The sequence below is a fragment of the Anomaloglossus baeobatrachus genome, chromosome 3, assembly GCF_048569485.1.
Source record: "Anomaloglossus baeobatrachus isolate aAnoBae1 chromosome 3, aAnoBae1.hap1, whole genome shotgun sequence".
Taxonomy (NCBI): domain Eukaryota; kingdom Metazoa; phylum Chordata; class Amphibia; order Anura; family Aromobatidae; genus Anomaloglossus; species Anomaloglossus baeobatrachus.
In genome coordinates this window covers 680,436,360-680,452,624 of record NC_134355.1, presented here as the reverse complement: position 1 = coordinate 680,452,624, position 16,265 = coordinate 680,436,360, and the positions used below count along the sequence as shown (strand labels likewise).

General features: G+C 46.6%; 1 protein-coding gene across 4 annotated transcripts in view; it reads left to right on the top strand.

Annotated features, from left to right (window-relative positions):
• CHRNA2 (cholinergic receptor nicotinic alpha 2 subunit) overlaps window positions 1-12,298 on the top strand; it is a 164,855-nt gene extending 152,557 nt beyond the window's left edge. For all 4 annotated transcript variants that reach the window (XM_075341297.1, XM_075341295.1, XM_075341296.1 and 1 more), the window contains one exon: window positions 7,218-12,298. In XM_075341297.1, coding sequence (XP_075197412.1) covers window positions 7,218-7,343 — 126 coding nt within the window. In that variant the 3' untranslated portion in view covers window positions 7,344-12,298. The remainder of the gene's footprint in view (window positions 1-7,217) is intronic.
• The last annotated feature ends 3,967 nt before the right edge of the window (window positions 12,299-16,265 follow it).

Here is a 16,265-nt window from a genome sequence, read left to right as displayed (position 1 = left end):
CCCTACACCTCCACCATCCAGAGTCCCGGAGCCTCTCCTACCCGTGGAGGGAATGTCATCTGGCTGCCCTACTCCATCTCCCCCGGGTACTCCCATCGTCAGCGGTGGCACTCCCCTTACCGCGAACCACTGGTGGCGTCACGAACATTAATCCCCTGTAAATATCCCTCTTTCATTTTCGGGTGACCCCGAGCCCCCGGGTCCGGAGACCCTCGAGCCACGGCAACCCCAGATCCGAGCAGTCCGACTGCTGCAGGGGCGGTACACCTGTATCGCACATACCAGGCATCTTGGTCACTTAGTCCTTCGGTCATTCCTCTAGATCACTCTCTCACTTCAGGATCTCGCTATCACCGTCTTGGTCTCCTCTCATCCTAGGGACACCCACATCATGCAGCCTCAAGGACTAACCCCAGACCTTAGGTCTGTCTCAATCAAATGATGGGCCCTATCTGATGTTCCAACAGGAGATCATCACTGTCCCTGTACACAGACCTCTCCCACTCTGAGCTAGACCCAAACATTAACTCTATCTTAAGGATTTTGTACAGTGTCTCAGCAGTGAGGTGCTGTATCACACATACCAGGTCTCTCAGTCACTTAGTCCTTCAGTCAGCCCTCTGACCCGTCTCCCCCAGATCACTTTCTCTCCAGGATCTCGGTATCACCGTCTTGGTCTCCTCTCACTCTATGGACAGCCACATTATGCAGCCTCATGAACTAACCAGACCTTACATCTGTTTCCATCAAATAATGGGCCCTATTCTGATGTTCCTATCTTCAGCGCTGCAGCCAATCACTTGGCTCAGCAGCTTGTGCTGGCTACATTAGCAGAGAGGCTGAAGGTAGTGATTGGCTGCAGCGCTGTAGATGTCACCGCTGCAACCTGTTCACAATAAGCTGTAAGGGGAAAGCAAACAGTATCACACGTGATGGGCTGAGATACACCTCTGACAGCAGAGTATCATGAACGATAGCATCAGATACACAACTCAGGAGACAAATGGTGGAATTGGCTAAACCAGCGTATTGCACAGTGGTGGGCAAAAGTTTTCAGACAGACACAAATTTTAGTTTTCACATTTTGCGGCTTCAGTGATTTTCGATCTTTTAGTCGGACTTTATATGGTTAATACAGTACAATACATGTCAAAAGTATTTACACTTTACCTTTTTGAGTTAGAAACTTTGGGCCATACTGCTGAGCGTCTGGTCCCAGGATCCATCTCCTCTCAATGATTTAGTCCTTCGGTCAGTCCTCTGACCCGTCTCCCCTAGATCACTCTCTCTCTCCAAGATCTCTCTATCACCGTCTCGGTCTCCTCTCACCCTAGGACACCCACATCATGCAGCATTATGGACTAACCAGACCTTAGGTCTGTTTCCATCAAACGATGGGCCCTATCTGACGTTCCTACAGGAAACAGTCACTGCCCCTGCACTCCGGCCTCTCCCACTCTGGCCTAGTCCCAAATATTAACCCTATCTTAGGGATTTTGTACAGTGGCTCAGCAGTGAGGTGCTGTATCACACATACCAGGCCTCTCGGTCACGTAGTCCTTTGATCAGTCCTCTAGATCCCATAGATCATTCTTTCTCCAGGATCTCGCTATCACCATCATGGTCTCCTCTCACTCTAGGGACACCCACAACATGCAGCCTCATGACTTAGGTCTGTTTCCATCACTCGATGGGCCCTATCTGATGTACTGTATCACATATATCAGGCTTAGATATACCAGCTCTGTAGATATCTTGGATAGGCTTAGATACAGGTGTTTATGTACCGCCCCCGGGCGAGCAGCCGGGCTGCTGCCGCCGCTCGGATCCGGATCCGCGGTGGCTCAAGGGTTCCCCGGACTCGGGGGTCGCGTGGCCACTCAATTAAAGAGAAGGGGGAGATATGTACAAGGGGGATTTTGGAAAGTTCATGATGCCACCCACGGTGTGTGGTAATGTGAGGGACCATCCCTGTCGTTGGGGATCCTGGTGACGATGGTATGGCAGCCTGATGTTTAACCCCTCCGTGGGTAGGGGGTTCGTGTCCCGGGGCCCGTTGGTGTAGGATGGTGTTCAGGTGCCGTTTGGAAGATAGGTGCAGGAGTTCACACAGTACTCACTCAGTCCCAGAATAATCACACTGACAGCTTGTAAACCAAAGTTCTGAGCACCACTGTAGTCTACGGGAAGCACGCCTGGATCCGTGCTCCTGGTGTTGTTGTTGGTCTGTGGCCCTATTCCTGCCACCTTAGTCTCAATTGGACCCATTGGTATGAAACTCTCCAGGTCCCGCTCACCCGTATGGCTAACGGAGTGAGCTTGCTCTCAGAGTTCACACGTAGGATTTCTTTGGACTGTTGTGGGAAAGTCCTTTCCCATCGGTGCGCTAGTACCCCGATTTTGGAGCGGGTTGGGGATGACACTTGAAGTCTTCACCCCCGTCGGACAAATTACTGGAACGCGTGAAGCTACTTTGCGGCCTGATGTCCACGTACCCCGTCGTGCCCTGGTCCCTGCCCGCTGATAGCTCAAGGCCGCCGGCTGCCCTCCTCGGCAGTCCGTGCCCCTTGACACTATCCCCTGCGACCGGGTTCCAGCTCCTACCAGGCCCAGACCATAGTCTGCCACCTAGTATACAGGCACTCTCTTCCACTCCACGCTCTCAACTCTCTCAACTCAACCGAACTGAACTGACACTTTCCTCACTTTCCCCTCACCACCCCCCATGTGGGCGGCCCTATTCCCTACAGGCCTCCCAATGGTGTGTCTGGTAGGTTCAAGTTGAAAGTGTTCCTAGGATTTTGATTGACAAGCTGTTAACAACACCAAAGGACTGGGATCCGTTAACCAAGGAGGGTGGATACTGTGCAGAAGGGCAGATTGCACAATACCCTGTGACCACCTGAGAGGCCAGGGCATCACATTTATCAGATGGTATCTCACATGATACAACCAACAAAGTAAAACTTGTAAATATGGTAAAATCAGAAGTGCGACCAGAGGAAAGGCAGACGGAGGACGGAGAATGGACGCAATAACTGGGGTCTGTAATCAATATCCTATAGAGGGGAAATTAACACTGGTCCTGCAGTGTCGGCACCATTCTCCAAGTACTCGTGTGACATTGTTATGTCATGCGAACCTTGGGAGAACCAGTGCCGACACCACTGGAACCGCACCAAAACAGGTGTTACCATCTTATTTGGGGTAACAAAGTGATTGAAAAGGGGTTGTCCGACGTGTGGACAACCTCTTCAATTTTACTTATTAGTTGTACATGACACTTTGTAGTTCTGTACTATTGATAAGGCATAATAAATAATTCTATAAGCTTAAGCTAACAAAAAAGTATGGGAGAGTCCAGCTCACCAAGGACTGACCTGCTGGTTGCAATCAAGGATCCTGCGCACGGAATGAGGCTCGGTAACCATCCAGATTAGAAATAGAAGGAGAAAAATTTCTGGAAATTTCTCCTTCTATTTCTTAAGCTAACAAGTTATCTCAGACAGGGAACAACAGCAACCCAAATAAAAATCTATTAGTCATTAACTATTATAAATTCACTGTAGAAGAGATTCATCAAACAGACTTTATATACAATAGAACCCTCCTCATCAAATTTATAGCACAATGTACATAAAGCAACATAATCAAGCTTATTACATAGATACAGTTCCAGAACCACATTTAGTACTTAGAAACAGGAACAGAACTGTTTGTTACATAGATACGGTTTCAAAGCCAAGCTTACCCAGATGCAGAAACATAATCAAGATTACTACAGACAGTGCAAGAACCAAGGTTACAACATACCTACATGAACCAAGCTTACTAACGGGATATGAGAACAGAACTATAATTATTACATATATACCATATCAAAACCAAGATTAGTACATAGCTACATGAACCAAGCTTACTAACAGTATATAGAAAGAGAACCATGATTATTACATAGATACAGCATCAGAACCAAGATTACTACATAGATACAAGAACAGGACCAAGCTTAGTTAAAAGATGCAGTACCAGAACCACAATTACTACTTAGATATTCTACCAGAACCAAGACCACTAGACAGATACACTACAAGAACATAGATTACTTGACATGTTCAGGAACAGAACCAAGAATACTCTATAGATACAGCAACAGAGCTGAAATTATTACATAGCTACAGAAACAGAGCCACGCTTAATAAATACTGTACCATAACCAAGCTACATCCATAGATATGGAAAATGAACTAAACTAACTAATTAGATAGGGCAACAAATCCAAGTTTACTAAATAAATATGGTAATTGCAGTAGATACTGCAACTGGACAGAGATTATTACATAGATACGGGAAGAAAACTGAGTTCATTACATAGGTATGAGAACAGAACCAAGCTTATTACATTAATATAGTAACAGAACCGAGCCTTTTACATTAATAAAGGAAAAGAACCAAGCTCACCATATAGGTATGGGAACATAAACAAGCTTACTGCATAGATACAGTAACAAAACATAGCTGAGTACATAGATACAGCAACAGAAAATAAGCTTACTAAATAGTTGCTGTGACAAAGCTAAGTGTATTATACAGCTAGAGGAACACAACCAAGTTTACTGCGTAGATTGAGGAACAGAAACAAGCTCTCTAACAGGGATCTACATAGAAATCAGGATTTTCTATAGCAAAAATTCCATTTGGACAACCCTAATCCCACACCTAAAAAAGTATGCAGAGTAATTGAGGTCATGGCACATAGGTGAAGTCAGTGGTACATACTGTAGGTGACGTCAGGAGAACATGTTTCCCAACTTTTAAAACCAGGGAGCGTGATAAGTATTGCCGCACACAAAAAATTGTGCCCCTCTTGAAGATCCTTAGTGTTTTCACCCACTATGAGAGCACGGTCATTGCCATCCAAGTATGATGCCACCCAAAAAGTCCAAATACAGTGTGATACTTCTTAAGGGAAATTTCCCACACATGCACAGTATGATGATTGCACAATTAACCACACAAAATATAAATCCCCTACAGTGCCCTCAACACAGTATGATGTACTTATATTCTTGTACATAGGGAGCAGTATTATAGTAGTTATATTCTTGTACATAGGGGGCAGTATTATAGTAGTTATATTCTTGTACATAAGGGCAGTATTATAGTAGTTATATTCTTGTACATAGGGGCAGTATTATAGTAGTTATATTCTTGTATAGTTATATTCTTGTACATAGGGGCAGTATTATAGTAGGTATATTCTTGTACATAGGGGCAGTATTATAGTAGTTATATTCTTGTACATAGGGGGCAGTATTATAGTAGTTATATTCTTGTACATAGAGGGCAGTATTATAGTAGTTATATTCTTGTACATAGGGGCAGTATTATAGTAGTTATATTCTTGTACATAGGAGCAGTATTATAGTAGTTATATTCTTGTACATAGCGGCAGTATTATAGTAGTTATATTCTTGTACATAGGGGCAGTATTATAGTAGTTATATTCTTGTACATAGGAGGCAGTATTATAGTAGTTATATTCTTGTACATAGGGGCAGTATTATAGTAGTTATATTCTTGTACATAGGGGCAGTATTATAGTAGTTATATTCTTGTACATAGGGGGCAGTATTATAGTAGTTATATTCTTGTACATAGGGGGCAGTATTATAGTAGTTATATTCTTGTACATAGAGGGCAGTATTATAGTAGTTATATTCTTGTACATAGGAGGCAGTATTATAGTAGTTATATTCTTGTACATAGGGGCAGTATTATAGTAGTTATATTCTTGTACATACGGGCAGTATTATAGTAGTTATATTCTTGTACATAGAGGGCAGTATTATAGTAGTTATATTCTTGTACATAGGGGCAGTATTATAGTAGTTATATTCTTGTACATAAGAGACAGTATTATAGTAGTTATATTCTTGTATATAGGGGAAGTATTATAGTAGTTATATTCTTGTACATAGGGGGCAGTATTATAGTAGTTATATTCTTGTGCATAGGAGCAGTATTATAGTAGTTATATTCTTGTACATAGGGGGCAGTATTATAGTAGTTATATTCTTGTACATAGGGACAGTATTATAGTAGTTATATTCCTGTACATAGAGGCAGTATTATAGTAGTTATATTCCTGTACATAGAGGCAGTATTATAGTAGTTATATTCTTGTACATAGGGGGCAGTATTATAGTAGTTATATTCCTGTACATAGAGGCAGTATTATAGTAGTTATATTCCTGTACATAGAGGCAGTAATCTAGTAGTTATATTCTTGTACATAGGAGCAGTATTATAGTAATTATATTCCTTTACCTAGGGGCAGTATTATAGTAGTTATATTCTTGTACATAGGGGGCAGTATTATAGTAGTTATATTCTTGTACATAGGAGCAGTATTATAGTAGTTATATTCTTGTACATAGGGAGCAGTATTATAGAAGTTATATTCTTGTATATAGGGGCAGTATTATAGTAGTTATATTCTTGTACATAGGGGGCAGTATTATAGTAGTTATATGCTTGTACATAGGGGGCAGTATTATAGTAGTTATATTCTTGTACATAGGAGCAGTATTATAGTAGTTATATTCTTGTACATAGGGGGCAGTGTTATAGTAGTTATATTCTTGTACATAGGGGCAGTATTATAGTAGTTATATTCTTGTATATAGGGGCAGTATTATAGTAGTTATATTCTTGTACATGGGGCAGTATTATAGTAGTTATATTCCTGTACATAGTGGCAGTATTATAGTAGTTATATTCTTGTATATAGGGGGCAGTATTATAGTAGTTATATTCTTGTATATAGGGGGCAGTATTATAGTAGTTATATTCTTGTATATAGGGGGCAGTATTATAGTAGTTATATTCTTGTATATAGGGGGCAGTATTATAGTAGTTATATTCTTGTATATAGGGGGCAGTATTATAGTAGTTATATTCTTGTATATAGGGGGCAGTATTATAGTAGTTATATTCTTGTATATAGGAGCAGTATTATAGTAGTTATATTCTTGTATATAGGGGGCAGTATTATAGTAGTTATATTCTTGTATATAGGGGGCAGTATTATAGTAGTTATATTCTTGTACATGGGGCAGTATTATAGTAGTTATATTCCTGTACATAGGGGCAGTATTATAGTAGTTATATACTATGTAATGTATTGCGGTGATAACATTTCTCTCTTTTCTTAGGTAAAAGAAGACTGGAAGTATGTAGCGATGGTGATTGACCGGATCTTCCTGTGGATGTTCATCATCGTGTGCTTGTTGGGGACTATAGGGTTGTTCCTCCCTCCGTTCCTGGCCGGGATGATATAGGATTTTCGGCTTCAGCCCCCGGTATACGGAGGACTCTGCTGCTCACATCTCAGGCTTCTGGACTGATGGACTCTGGATATAGAAGACTTCTTCTGGAATGAGAAGACCGCCACTAATAATGGACGCTTGCTCATGAAATATAATAAATGGTTGCGATAAATAATCGTTCCTTTCTTTCTTTTTTAATTTTCGAAGTAAGATTAAAAGGAACCACAATTCCAAAAATGCACGACCCTTGCTCCTGATGGGGGTAGAGCTCCCTTTATAGTTTATATCAGCTGCAAAGAAAGAATCTGCGGAACTTTAAGTGCAAAATATTGCAACATTATAAAAACATGGCTTCTTTTTCCCCAAAACAGCACCACCCCCTGCCCTCAGGTTGTGTTTGGTATTGCACCTCAGCTGAGGAAAGCTATTGTATATTGTTTACACCCCTTTATTGTTTGCTTTCAGGGCATCTGTAAATGATTGGGAGTCTTATTCCTGGGATTGCTGCCGGTGTGGGACGTGGCGCTCCAGCACTCTCTGCAGCTCATTTCTTCATTATTTACCCAGGCAACAGTGCCGTATATATTTGTGGCTGTGAGTGGTACTGCAACTCAATTCCCAGCGGTGCCCTAACTCATTCGAGTACCTGGGGTCAGACTCTCACCCATTTACTATAGATAGAGCTTGTCCAACATGTTTCGCCCTTACATGCTTCATCAGGGGAATGATGCAAATGCAAACCAAGATGGCGAAACACACTATTTATAACCTCCCCATCTGCTGTCCAACCTCATCATTGTGATTCCCAATCTGAGCTCCCTAACGCTGAGCCAATGTGCATCTATCAGACTGAGGTCAGAGATATACAGTGCCTTGAAAAAGTATTCACACATGTGAACTTTTCTACACTTTTCATATTACACTCACATATACATTTGTATTTTATTGGGTTTTTATGTGATATATCTAGATAGTCCTGTGGTGTCCGGCAACAGAAGGTCACAGTGTTTGGCTACACAGAATGCTCCCTGACTTTCTATTGTTCCTGCTGTTAGTATTTACTGTACTGGTTTTCCCCTCTGCTGGGTTTTCATCTTTTTTTCCCCTTTAGGACCCAGCAGAGCTCCTCTTCCCTTCAGCTGCTAATCAGCTGTATTTCCCATATACTCCCATCTTCCCTGGACTGGTGCTGGTGATATTATTCAGTTCATTCAAGCTCTGGTTGCAAGCAGGCGGCTTGTACTTATCTGTGTTATCGTTACTGAACCTGTGTCATCTGTAGATAAGTAGTTCATGCATTTCTCCCCCCCTGTGTGTCCTCCTTGTGTCTTCTATTGTGTTTAGTGGGGTTGATGAAGAGCTTATCCCATCTGTTCAATAGTTAAAGCCCAGCACTAGGGAAACCTAGGGTCAGGTATCCGGCTTGGCGCAGAGGTGCGGAACCTATCTAGGGTGATGAGGGACTCCAGGGACCAGCAGTAGGTTTGTTCAGGTGTCACCATCTTTTCCTAGATGGAGGGTTTCCCGTCCCTTTCACCATTCGCTTGGTACTCCCCCATACCTAGTGTGACAAAATTGAGGTGCATTAAACTGAAAATTGAGGTGCATTAGTATTCAGCCCTCGGCGTCTGTACTTTGTATTTGTACTTTTTTAAAATAAGCATGAAGTTTCCTCCAATCTTCATACCCAGCCAAGGTAAAGGAGATCTGGTGGCTAATATTATCAGGTTGGGAAGGATTTTGGTTATTTGGTCCTTAATAGCCTAAAAATTGCAGCCTGCAGCCACCCAAGAATTACCACATCCATTAGATGCACCAATTCTGGAGCTTTGTCCGGCTCTTTCCGATTGCCCTGGTGCAGTGGCAATCTGGGTAATATTTTTTGGGGTTGATGGCAGCTGTGAACTGTCAGGTAACATAATGCCCAGGAATTAATAATGGAGAGGCATCGATCAGAAGCCCCCATTACTAACCTCCTTCCAACTGCCCAACTGACAGGAGCCACATATAGGTGACTCTGCAGAGCTGCTCACACATTCTATCCCATAGGTATTACAGGTGCGCACCAAAGATTCCCAGACTGAAAAGGAGGAAAGCATCTGCACCAATGCCCAAAATCTTTGTCAGTTGGATTTGATAACTGAAAAGTCGGGTCCGAGCAGGATCCAGACCGTTGTCAACAGATGCTAACCCCCAGGGGTGGAGGTGATGATGAGATTCAGATATCTGAGGTACACATGTACCGCCCCGTGCTCGGCGGCAGCCAAGCCGCTCGGATCCGGTCCTTCTGGTAGGTGGCTCGAGGGTCTCCGGACCCGAGGGCCTCACGGTCACTTCAAATGTAAAGGGGAGGTGATGGGATGGTGGGTGTAGGACGTAGATGTACGGGCTGAGCCGTAAGAAGTTCGTGACGCCACCCACGGTGTGTGGTGATATTGGACACCACCGCTGCAGTTACGGGGTACTCGGGGGGAGATGTTGTGCAGCAAGTTGTTAACCCCTCCGTGGGCAGGGATGGTGGCCCCGGGACCTGTTGGGCTTGGCGGTGCAGGGAGATGGGCTACCGGAGGGTGCTGATGTACTCACTATTAGCAAACACACGAGTCTCTGGTAAACCAAGGTGATGGTGGTCGGTGCCCGCAGCCGGCTGCGCTCTGGTTCCCCCACCCGGCTGGTGGTCTCTGTCTTTCTCTTGCACCTTTAGAACGGTTGACTGCCTGTGCTTGCAACTCCAGGAGTCCGCTCCCGGCTTGTGACTGCCTAAGGAGCCCTTGCCCACAGACGCTGGCCAGCGGGAGCTCTGAGCCGTGGCAGTGGCCTTTTATCACCGTCGTTGAGCTGTTGTCTTCAGTCGGGACTTTGGGTGGGCTAGTACCTAAATTCCGGGCCTCAATCAGTTAATTAGCTCGTCCCCAGTGGTTTCTGGATCTAGCTTCAGAGTATGAGTACCCCCTTTGTGCTCCGGTTTCCGGGTCGGGTCCCTGGGTCGGTATGGCGGGCCACTACCCTGTCCCGGTCCACATCGATTCCACCGAACCGTCTTCCCGGCTCCTGCAGACGAGACCATCGTCTGGCTCTCAGTCAAAAGGCACCAGGGCTCCAACTCTGGCACCCGTCAGTTTTCCTCAGGCCCTGTCACAGGCCTGACCTCCACTCTCCTTGAACTTTAAAATTGCTCTTTCTACTTCAGGCTCTCTAGACTCCTTGGTGGGCGTCTTCCAACCGCCTGGTTCACCCCCTGATGTGTCTTTCAAGCCCGGAGGGGGTGACTAGGGTGTAAGTGTTTGGCTGTGTGTTACCTGTGAGGGAAAGGTGTTGTGCGGGGCCCTATTTGTGACTACCTGGCCTGGCCAGGGCGTCACACACGCGTACTGTATTGTGGTATCAGGTCAGGAAGAGAAGGAGGGTGACTGTCAGGGCAAGGAGTGGACAACAGAGAGGATGACGATGAAGTTGTTGATCTCACTTGGTGTGAACCCAGAGGCACGCAGCTGAGTAGCTCAGCAGAGAAGGTGGAGGAGGAGGAAGACGAGTAGTGATGTGTCCAGCAGTGGTGGCAGGGCTACATTTTCCATGGTCGGCAAGTGTTGCCTAGCCTGGGCCTTTTTTGCGACCAGAATGGATGACCCAACTCACGTTCTCTGCAAACTTTGCAAAAAACGACTCCTTAAAGGCAGGAATGCAAATAATTTGTTTACTACATGCTTGGACCGTTACATGACCAACCAACATGCTTTAGTCTGGGAATCTCACTACGCTAAAATGTGGTCTAGCGGGCCAGCCGAAGCCTCATCAACTACATCAAATGCTTTTTTCCTCCTCCATCACCCTTGAAACTGTTCCCACCCAGGTCTCCACCCGCAGAACCTCCACTTGTTTACCCTCTACGGTTGGGGTGAGTGAGAGCCCGTCGGTTGTTACGGAAGTAGACATGCCTGCGGATTTTGACCAATCTCATAGACAGAGCACACCACATGTTTCGCAGTCCACCATAACATCTCTGCCTGCACCTCCCTCGCAGCCCACCAGTGTGTCCTGTACACCCTACTCCACCCTCTCTCAGCACACCAGCCAGCCCTCTGACCCGCAGTTCTGGTCTCAGAAAAAATTATTTTCTCCTACACATGTCAAAGCTAAGAGCTTGAACTTCACCACATCCAATCAGTTGGCCATGGAAATGCTGACATGCCGCCTGGCGGATACAGAGGGTCTACAAAAGCTGATGGCCATTGCAGCCCTCCAGTACCAGTTGTCCAGTCACCATTACTTCTCTAATAAAGCTGTGCCTGCGCTACACCATCATGTCGCAAACAATATTACCTTTTCCTTGAAAAAAACTCAGACTCCCAGTGTGCATGTGATGAACAGTCGGTGGAGGGGGGGGGGGGGGTCACACAGACATCGCACTGCTGCCACCAATCTGTGATAAAAAAAAAAACCCCGCCCCTCGTGGCCCCACCCTGATGTCGCAAATACCTCAGAGCCACGCAATACGGCCTCCTCACTTCCGCACAGCACGTGACGTTCCACACTCCCAGGGTACGAAAGGTCAGCTTTGTACAGTGTTACACTGACACCCCCTGTGCACGTGGAGACAAAGGGGGCTATGCAACCTCCGCCTCGACACGCCACGTGCTCACAACTCTGAGAGGCCAACAGACCCTTTTCACTACCTCCAGAAAAACAGGACTCTGCCCGTCCAGTAGTCCGCCACCAGTCCCTTATTAGATATAAGCCTGGCCTGTTAGCCGGATATCGGCAAAATAGCAACATAAAGGGAAATTAATATAATCCAGACACCCCATACTTTGCACTGATGAGAGGCAAGCACCCCGAAACACCGTGTCTGCAAATTGGGATTCTGATCTGGCATATATATCCTAGGTCATATGCAAAGGATTGTTAAAAATCCACATTTGAGTTTTAGGATCGCTACTTCCAATAGGTGGCGCTGCGCTACAGTTTGTCTCCTTTCCTGGAGAGACAACTCCAGAAATTAAGCATTTACTTACAGCAAAGATGGGCAGAAGTTGTAAACTGCCCAGGCCAAAAACTAGTCCTCTAGCAGGATACAGCTAAGCCCCCACTAGATGGAGGCATCACAGGTGCAGCAGGAGCAAATCACACACACTTCCAAAAAATGGAGGGGGTGATTGCTAGATGATAAAACTGCACACTGATGGCTTGCATAGAGCGCTGTTCACACTTGCAGATGCACAGTCACAAGCCCACAGCCTATTAGGGGACGCCCATACTATTAGATCAGGCGGGCATCTGTGCACCATACAGGGACAGGAACTCTAATATGCAAGGCCTAACAGAAGGGTCCCGGCTGCATCCTGTACAAGAAAATGAGGTTTTAATTGGTATTATGGCCACACTATGGAAGCCTACAACCCTCGTCACAGGAACCTCATGCTTGTAGGTTCCTACATTATTTATAGAAAATAGCAACATAATCATCTAGCAATCGCCCCCTCCATGTTTTGGAAGTGTGTGTGTGATTTGCCCTTCCTGCACCTGTGATGCCTTCACTTAGTGGGGGCTTAGCTGTATCCTGCTAGAGTATGAGTTTATGGCCTGGGCGGTGTACAACTTCTGCCCATCTTTGCTGTAAGTAATGCATAATTTTTAAATGTTCGGCCACCGAGAAACAAAAAGTTTGTGATTTTTTTTTTATTTTTTTTTTAAAAAGAGCATGCGCAGTGAAAAATAAAGGTTTCCGCCGCTCAAAAAAACGTTACATGCTGCGTTCCTTCCGCCCAATGCAGCGTCAAAAGAACGACGCTGCGTCGTCCAGCGGATGCAACGCTGACACTTGCGTTATAGTGCGTCGTCCATACAAGTCTATGGAGAATAGCACAGTGCGTTAACGGACTGCACTATTCTCCATAGTGACGGACTGCACTGAACGCAAGTGTGAAAGCGCCCTTAATCACGTTCACGTTGAAGGCCTCCTCCAACAGGCGTGGTCCAGGGTTGAGCTGCTGGTGCACAAGATACGGGCCTTCCCAAGCCATCTAAAGCTTATCCTGCGGTATGAGGACCAGTACCCACACCTTTTCACCCACCTGGCAGGTCATCTCACAAGCATTCTGGTCTCACCAATGTGGCGCCCCAGCAGCTGGTTGCCACAACAGTGTTGCCCCCTCAAAAGGGTTAATACTGAGCCTGGAGGTAATTGGGGAAGTCTATTGGCCAGTAAGTTCCATCATGCAACACATTCCTCTCTCAGGCCAGCAGGGGGAGCTCTAAACCTGGAGTTCCAGGGAGGATCCCTTAAGCCCTGACCTGGGGGAGGAGTTAGTTAGTCTGTCAGGGAAGTTTGGAGAGAGAAGACAGAGAGTGTGCTGTCCCATAGACTGGGGCCTGGAGCTGGAATAGCTTGGCCCAGTGAAGCAGGATTGGCAGAGAGGCACAGAGGAGAACTAGACATCGGAGTCTGTGGCCGCCAGGGCTTAACCCCTTTACGACCGCCGATACGCCTTTTAACGGCGGTAAATAAGGGTACTTTTTCCGATCCGCCGCTTTTTAACGGCGGTCGGAAAAAAGGGTCTAGCGCCCCCCAGAGTCAGAAAATTTCCGGGGTCTCAGCTGCCGGGGGTAGCTGAGACCCTGGAGATCATGATTCGGGCCGGTTTTTCCGGTCCCCAGTCACGTGATGACCGGTATACACCGTATACCGATCATCAAGTTATAGTAAATGACCGCGCCGGTAAAAAATGATTTATCTCCCATCTGGCATGATCAAACATGCCAGATGGGAGATAAATCTTTTTCCCGGTTCCCTCCGGTCCCCCGGTGTCCCCAAAGTGCCCCCCCCCCGACCCCCAACCCCCTCCCGAAAATCCAAGATGGCCGCGCGCACCAGCGAGCACAGCAGCGCGCCGGCCGCATTTACACTGTTCCTATGGTTTCTGTCGTATGTGCCATAACACATACGACAGAAACCTGCTCCCTAGGCCCTGCCGGGTCCCCCCCTACCCCCCCCTGGTGTCCCCCGGTGTCCCCCGGTGTCATACATACCGGAGCGCTGATCCCCCGTGGCCCCCTCCTCCGGCTCCTTCACAGCAGTTGCCGGTCACATGTGCCGAGCGCGGCTGACAGCTTCCTGTGTTCAGAGAGCTGTGCTGGCTGCTCGCACTCTGCAGCTGTGACCCGGGGAGAGTGGGTGCAGATTCTTTGCACCCACTCTCCTCAAATGGAGGGTCTGCCCTCCTAGAAAATGGGGGATACGTTCCCTGAACGTGCCCCCCATATTCTAGAAGGTCCAGAGTCGACGTGGAACGTCCAAATGGATTATTGTGGATTTTTTTTTTCTTTTCAATAAATTGGTCAATCAGGGAATGTTTGGGGGAGTGTTTTTTCAAATAAATTTTTTTTTGTTGTCAATTTTTTTTTATTACTGTCAATTAGTTATGTCGGGTATCTGATAGACGCCGTGACATAACTAATTGCTGGGCTTGATGCCAGGTGACATTACACACCTGGTATCAACCCCATTCATTACCCCGTTAGCCAACGCACCAGGGCGCGGGATGAGCTGGGGCGAAGCGCCAGAATTGGCGCATCTAATGGATGCGCCACTTCTGGGGCGGCTGCGGCCTGCTATTTTTAGGCTGGGAAGAGTCCAATAACCGTGGCTCTTCCCATCCTGAAAATACCAGACCCCAGCTGTCAGCTTCACCTTGGCTGGTGATCTAATTTGGGGGGACCCCACGTTTGTTTGTTTTTTTTTTAATTATTTATTTATAAATAATTAAAAAAAAAAAAACAGCTTGGGGAGCCCTCCAAATTGATCACCAGACAAGATGAAGCTGTCAGCTGTGGTTTGCAGGCTACAGCTGTCTGCTTTACCCTAGCTGGCTATCAAAAATAGGGGGGACCCCACGTCATTTATTTTAATTCTTTTTTTTTTTTTTGGGCTAAATACAAGGCTAGGCATCCTTTAGTGTCACATGAAAGGCACTAAAGGGCGCCAGCTTAGAATATGCAGGGGGGTGGGACGTTATATATGTTTGACATCTATCCATTCATCCATTGTAGCATTTTACGCTGTGTGCCCACAATCAGGGTTTGCAACGTTTTGGACGCAGAGTGTTTTCCCTGCGTCCATAACGCTGCGTTGTGCAGTAGAAGCACAGTGGCAGAATTTTTAGAAATCCCGTGCCCACTGTGTTTCTTTTCTCCGCAGCATAAATCGACCTGTGGCGCAGCTTCCCGAGCCTCAGCATGTCAATTTATGCTGCGGAGATGAGTGTTCTCTGCAGGTAGAATAGAACTAAAGTCCACAGCAGCCTGAACCCAAATCGTGGGCATGGGCAGCTGCGTTCTCCCGTGGACAACACTCACATTTCTGCAGGAGGCTGACACTGGGTACTAGACGCCGTGTCGCTGGATCATGGCCACATAGCCTAAAGGCCGCTTTACACACTGCGATATCGGTCCCGATATCGCTAGTGTGGATACCCGCCCCCATCTGTTGTGCGACATGGGCAAATCGCTGCCCGTGCCGCACAACATCGCGCAGATGCGTCACACATACTTACCTGCCCGGCGACATCGCGGTGACCGGCGAACCGCCTCCTTGCTAAGGGGGCGGTCCGTGTGGCGTCACAGTGACGTCACTGAGCGGCCGCCCAATAGAAGCGGAGGGGCGGAGATGAGTGGCCGGAACATCCCGCCCACCTCCTTCCTTCCTCATAGCGGCCGGGAGGCAGGTAAGGAGAGGTTCCTCGTTCCTGCGGCGTCACACATAGCGATGTGTGCTGCCGCAGGAGCGACGAACTACATCGTTACTGCTGCAGTAACGATAATCGAGAATGGACCCCCATGTCACCGATGAGCGATTTTGCACGTTTTTGCAACGATGCAAAATCGCTCATCGGTGTCACACGCAGCGACATCGCTAATGCGGCCGGATGTGCGTCACCA